The 6,407-nt window shown below is 67.2% G+C and overlaps 1 protein-coding gene across 1 annotated transcript; it reads right to left on the bottom strand.

Annotated features, from left to right (window-relative positions):
* Window positions 1-3,334: 3,334 nt before the first annotated feature.
* MNEG_12780 (peptidase S8/S53 subtilisin kexin sedolisin) lies at window positions 3,335-5,719 on the bottom strand (the record flags this gene model as incomplete). The annotated part of the gene is made up of 2 exons (XM_014038748.1): window positions 3,335-5,051; window positions 5,397-5,719. 2 exons carry the CDS (start codon window positions 5,717-5,719, stop codon window positions 3,335-3,337), a joined length of 2,040 nt encoding a protein of 679 aa, XP_013894202.1.
* Window positions 5,720-6,407: the final 688 nt, after the last annotated feature.

The raw sequence follows: 6,407 nt of genomic DNA, 5'->3' as shown, positions 1-6,407 counted from the left end.
GGGTCGGTTGGTGGGGCCGGGTTCACTCAAGGGGGCTGAGTGGGCGCGGTTGTTGCGAAGGGAGAGAGTGGGGAGGAAGGCTGCGGTATGCGCGGCGGGCGCTGGGCGGCGGCCGAGGCTTGTGCCGTGGGGGCCGGAATGTTCACGGTTCCGTGTGCGTGACTGCGTAGGGAGGCGCCAACTTGGCGGTGTGCGCAAGGCGTTGGGGCCGAGGGACAAAAGAGGTTTGCAGCCCTGACCATGCCGCGGCGCAAGAGGAGGACACTGCTACCTATAGCCTGACACAACCGCTTTCGCTCTGCTCCTGCATTGCTGCTGCGTCGCGGCTGCGTTGCCTCTGCATTGCCACCGCATTGCTTCTGCAATGCTTGTGGTCTGCTTTTCAGGGTGCGCAGTCCTGGTCGCGGCCCTGCCACCCCGAGCATGCGCCCGCGGCAGAGCATCGGGCCCCTCACCCCGTTGCTCGTGAATCGGTTGAAACGCCGCTCCCCAACGGCAGACTTGGTGGCATCGGTGAAGCTGCGGGGGCGGAAGCCCAGTGGGAGGCACAGCAGGGGCGGGAAGACCTGGGCCCGGGCCGGGGGCAGGGCGTCGGGTGGGGCAGCCGCCACCGCGGCTGCAAGGCGCGCCGCAGGCGCCGGCTGCCCCTTCGCCGTGCACGCCAGCTGGACCACTGCTGCCCTTTAGACAACCCCCCCCCCTCCCCGGGGCAAGAAACTGCGTGCGGTTGGCAGCAAGGATGGGGGCTCGAGGGCAGGGCCAGGGCCGCCCTGTGACTGCCTCCGCCGGCAGCCCACCTGCCATAGCACCCGGCGCAGCGCCGGGGGCCTGGCATGGCCACGAATGTGTCATACAAGAAGCTGTTGTGTGCGTGGCAGGAATGACGGGCGTGGGATACAACGAGTGGGGTGGGAAGGGGTAGGACTGGAGTGCGGTCCTTGGTGATGGTGGATCCACAGGGACGGGTGAGGGGGGGGGCAGCGCCATGCGCCGTGACGACCTATCGCCCAAGAAGAGCGACAGCCGCTGCCATGCAGCAACCCGCTGGCGCCCGAGCGAGCCGCTAGACGCCGCCTGCAGCGTCAGGAGGAGGGCGCAGGGCCCATCGCATGGGGCATGCAAGCCCCCCTGCATGGCTGCATGGGCGGCGCTGGCCACCCGCAGAGCGCAACCCGCGCACCGCATGCACTCCTCAGGTTCGAGTTCATTGGGAACGCGTATGTTCTGGATGTCCCAAACGATGATCACGTCTTGGCCGCGCTGCCCTGTTGGCGGGACAAACTCTGGCAGCCCCAGCTCAAAATCCGCGCCTAGCGCCGGCGACGCCGGCGGCATGCGGCGCTAGCTGATGCCGTGGCGCTTCTCCTCGACCTCCTGCTGCTCTGGCAGTCCTGCCGTGTTCCTCCTGCGCTGCCCTCACTGCTTGCCAGTCGTCGTGCTGTGGTGCTGCGCTGCTGGCGAGTGGCGCCACGCCTGGCCCCACGACCGTCCTACAAGCCAACTAGTGTGATATTCTATGAAATCATGGTGTTATGTCACACACTTGCATAACTTTCATCGGTGCCGTGGTGTGCACTCTGCTTACTGTACGCGAGTCGATAAGCGCGGCAGGCGCAGTTCAGTGCAAATTCAAAAACGTCCCCTTCTCGAAAATTGGGGTACCTGTTGTTGTGATCTTATGCATGTGTGGCACCCGCCACTGTACTGGGTGACAAATCCATCAGCCCTGGGCTGCTGAGCCGGCTTTCTTCACGAGCAACTCTGATTGAAACCATTGGGTCCTTGTTGTTGGTTGGGTATCCCTCCCAGCCTGCCACAACGGAACCTGCGTGAATCCATCGTCACTGGACTCATGGACTGGCGGCTGCTCACTAGCACAGCAAAGCCCTGGCCTGGGGCTCAAAGCCTGCTCCAGCTTCCATCCACAAGAGTATTACGGTATATCCCCATTCTGAACGCGTTTAGGTGGGGCGCAGGCGAGGACACTTCGAGCAGCTCTCCGGGTGCCGCATCCGCTCGTCTTGTAAACACAACTGGTCGCGGGAATGTGCGACTGCTGGGCGCCAAACAGTGCTGTACCCTCGCCTGATAAACCTTGTTGAAACATTTACATGCATGAATATGGCTTCCACCTCACTAAAGGCTGGAGCTGATTAGTGGTGTCGCGGGGCGGGACCGCCCCAGCAGGATGGCAATGCATCGTCACAGAGAGCGGTACGGACGCTGCGAGGCTGCCTGCTGGTGGGCAGCGGCACATTTGAAGGGATCTAACATGCGTTGAAACGCAAAGATTTGGTGAGTCGCCAAGGAATGCAGGCAAGGGCATGCGGGTGTCGAGGACAAAACATCATGAGGGGGGACCCACCAGCGACGCCTCTCGCGGGCCGACGGTCCCGAGGGCAGGAATGCAGAGGATCACACCAGGGCGCCAGGTCTGCTGCTGCACAAGTGGGCAAACGCTCGTCGCCGGCCCGAGCGGGCGCCGACGCCGGATCAATGACAACGGATTCATGAAAAGCATGTGCACATGCGGGCCCGCAACAACGCCAAGCATGTATGCACACTGGGGCAAAGCACTGAGGATCGACTCACTTTCCTGTACCTGTACAGCAGGGGTAGCCCCCTGCATGATCATCGCACCATCCGGCATCAGATTGTCAGTGTTCTCAATAAACCCTGATGGCGGCCAAGCAAAAGAGAGGCTCATGCAGCCCCGACAGCCGCGGCTCCCAGGAAGGGGGCCGGCGCGGGGCTGGCGGTTTCACCATGTGCAGTGTGAGCGCAGACGCGCCGCTAAATGAAGGCGCAAGGTGATGCATGCCGAGGACTGGGCACGGCGCTGGAGCAATGCAGCTGAAGATTTGAGAGCGCGCAAGTCGGCGAGGGGCGAACTGTGCCCGGGCGGTCGCGCATGCGGCCAGGCAGCTTCTGAGCAGCCAAGCCACCTCACGGTCCGATAGTGGATGCCACTGGCCTGCATTCAGTGCATAGCGGGCATTTCTGTGTGCAAGCCTGTCGACCAACGGGCACCAGCCAAAGCAAGGTGGCTGTGGGCAATCATCCAGCTGCGGCACGGGTGTGTGGCGGCAGCCGCATCACCCGCACCGTGCAAAACAACCATAAATAATAAGATGGATAGGGGACGCCTGAAGCCAAGGGATGCATCGTGGTGCAGGGCTGGCGGAGCCCAAAATTCAGAGAAGGGATGATGCCAGCTGTAGCGATGTGAAGAAATGACACACCCATGCGCGCCAGGTGCAGCGAGGCTGCAAGTTCCAGCTGAGTTTGGCCGACGCCCTGAGGCAGCACCGGGGGCTGCGTGTGGGCAGTGGTACTAGGCCTGGGTAGTCAATGTCAGCCCAGCGGCCACGTTGCCGGCCCCGTCGACGGCGCAGATCCTGAACGAGTACGTCTCCCCTGCCTTGAGCCCCGAGAACGACGCCGCCTCCGCCGCCGGCGCGGACGTCGCACCCGCGCCCGCGCCCGCCCCGGCCTTGTTGCCCGCCCCCGGCGCGGCCTGGACGCTCATGCCCAGCCCCTTTCTCTGCGCGCTCTTGAGGCTCGCGCCGCGGCAGCGCGGGGGCGCGGACGAGCCCTGCCGCCCGACGACCAGGTACTGCGAGACGCCTGAGAGCCCGTCCGACGCGGCCTGCAGGAATCCGACGGTGACGCCGCCGCCGGCCGCCGGAGTGGCGGAGAGCCGCATCGCGTCGGGGTTCATGCCCGGGCCGGACGTGTCGTAGATGATCGTCCCGACCGCGGGGGCGGGCGCGACGCCCGCCGACGGGTCGCGGAGCCTGAAGAAGACGCGCACGGTCCTCAGGCCCTGCGGCGACGACGCGAGCATGAACTTTTTTGTGGCCGAGTAGCCGAACCACCGGCTGCAGCCGGCGGCGTCAACCGCGGCCTCGCTGATGCACATCTGCGTCCGCGGCGGCACGGGGCCGGCAGGGGTGATTGCCAGGCTGACCCTGCGCGCGCTGGTGTAGGCGGCGCCGCCGTTGATTGCGACGGTTGATCCGGGGGTGCTGGCGGGGGGCGACGGTGTTGCAAGCTGGATCGTCGCCTGCAGCGGGGCGGCCATGGTGTTGCCGACCGCGTCCCGCAGCAGTGCGTACACCGTCCGCGGCCCGTCGGGGCCGCCGGGCAGTGACCACGCCTTTGTCCGCGCGAACGGCTCGAACGGCGCGCAGCCGGCCGCGGCGTTGCTGATGCACATCCACGCGACCCCGCTCGCGTCGGTTGCTGACAGGGCGAGTGTGACGTCGGGACTGTCGGTTGAGGCCGCGCCGCCGTTAATGAGGAGGGAGCCCCCAGTAGGCGGCGCGGTGTCTGGCGCGGGCGACGGCGGAGCGGCCGGGGACGACGCCGGGGAGAGCACCGGGGAGAGCACCGGGGAGAGCACCGGGGAGAGCACCGGGGAGAGCACCGGGGAGGGCACCGGGGAGGGCGACGGCCCGGGCTCGGCGGATGCGTTTGCGGGAGGGGAGGGGCCCAGGGCGGCAACCGTCCGCTGGAGCGCGATGGACGCCTGCGCCGGGACGGCCATGGTGTTGCCGACCGAGTCGCGCAGCGTCACGTACACAGTGCGCGGCCCGTCCGCGCCGTCTGCCAGCCGCCATGCCTTGGCGGCCGCAAACGGCTCGAACGCGACGCACGCGCCCGGGGCGTTGCTGACGCACATCGCCGCGACGCCGCTCGCATCGGCGCCGGCGATCGTCAGCGCCGCGTCGAGCGAGGCGGCCGTCGCCGCGCCACCGTTGATCAGGACCGAGCCAGTCGGCGCGGCCTTGTCCAGGGCGGCCTGCAGCGCAGCCACGCCGGCAGGCACATTGATGCGCGGCGTGGTGACGCCGTTGCGCCCGTCCGTAATCGGCTTGCCGCTGGACCGCAGCGCCGACACGACCTGGTCGGGCGTCGCGGCCGGCACGGCGGCCTTGAGCACGGCGATCGCGCCCGCGGCGTGCGGCGCGGCCTGGCTGGTGCCGGCCATGGACCAGCCGCCGGCGTTGATGATGGCGCCGGGCGCGAGGAGTGTCATGAAGGGTGCGCTGCGGGTGAGGAAGGTTTTTTTGGGGGGGGGGGGGGGCGGAGTCCTCAGACGGGACAGGCGACGGGACAGGCGATTGTGATTTTTAAATCAGGGGTCGTACACATGAAAGGAGGGGCATGGGCTTGTCACCAGCCTTTGATTGGCAAAGGTGGGACGGATGGCACACAGGCCTAGCGTGTCATGATCAAGCCCACTTGACAAGGCCAAGCAAACAGAGGAGCACGGCCGCTGCTGAGCAGGAAAGCCAGGGCCACACCAGTGCTGACGCCACCGTCGGTTGGGGCGCTTCGTTCACGGCCCAGCGCTTGCGCGCAGCCCCTGCCCCCCCAAGCACGCCCCCCACCTGTTAGAGAAGCACGCCGCCTGGTCCGCCGCCGTCGCCGCGTCCGCGCAGACGGTCCATGCCCGCGACCCGACATCGCGATCGTATACGGCCCCGACGCTGACCGCCGACGGCGCGCAGCCCGGGTACGCGACCGCGGTCTTGTTCGCCTCGTTGCCCGAGGCGACCACGGGCAGCACGCCCGCCGCGCGGGCCGCCGCAAACGCGGGCTCGTACGCGCCGTCGCGGCACGGCGCGGCGCGGCCGACCTCTGAGCCCAGCGACAAGTTGATGGCGCACACGTTGTACTGACCGCTGGTCTTGGCCTTGACGGCCCAGTCCATGGCGGCAAGGATGTCGCTGTCCCAGGCCCAGATGTTGCCGGCGCGGTCGGACTCGAAAACATCGAGCGCGAGGATCTTGGCGCCCGGCGCAACGCGCGCCACGATCGACGCGACGTTGGTGCCGTGCTGTGGGGGGAAGGTGGGGGGCCGGGGGGCGTGTGGGAGCGCGCGGGCGGCGGGGGGTCGGGGGTCGTCTGGCAAGGGGGGCGTGGTGCGGGAAGGAGAGGGGCCACAGCAGCAGGGCATCGGCCCCCGGGGCCGTTTCAATGCAGGAGAGCAAGACAAGCTCATGCGCAACTGCGCGTCGCCAAAGCTGGCACGTGTCGCCGCCCCTTTGCCCCGCTGCGGCGCACAGGCCCGGCTGTGGGCGTTGGACATGCTGCACCCTCGTTTTTTGTGTCCCCTCTTTCCAATCTTCCTGCCGATCCGCACCCACGGCCCTCAACAGCACAACACCCCCTCACACCCACCCACCCACTAACCCACACACCTGACTGCCCACCAACGCCGCCCACGTTGACGAATCCACCTCCCCCCCTTTGCCACCCTGCGTCCGCTTGCCCCCCAGAAAAAGAACCCCCTCTCACCCCGTCGCTGTCCAGCTTCCCATCGTCCACCTTTGTGAAGTCCCTGGCATACGCCACGCGGCACGGCTCGGGGGCGCCTGCGTATGCGCACGACCCGAGGT

The sequence above is a fragment of the Monoraphidium neglectum genome (genome assembly GCF_000611645.1).
Source record: "Monoraphidium neglectum strain SAG 48.87 unplaced genomic scaffold scaffold03431, whole genome shotgun sequence".
Taxonomy (NCBI): domain Eukaryota; kingdom Viridiplantae; phylum Chlorophyta; class Chlorophyceae; order Sphaeropleales; family Selenastraceae; genus Monoraphidium; species Monoraphidium neglectum.
This window is presented reverse-complemented; position numbering and strand designations above follow the sequence as displayed.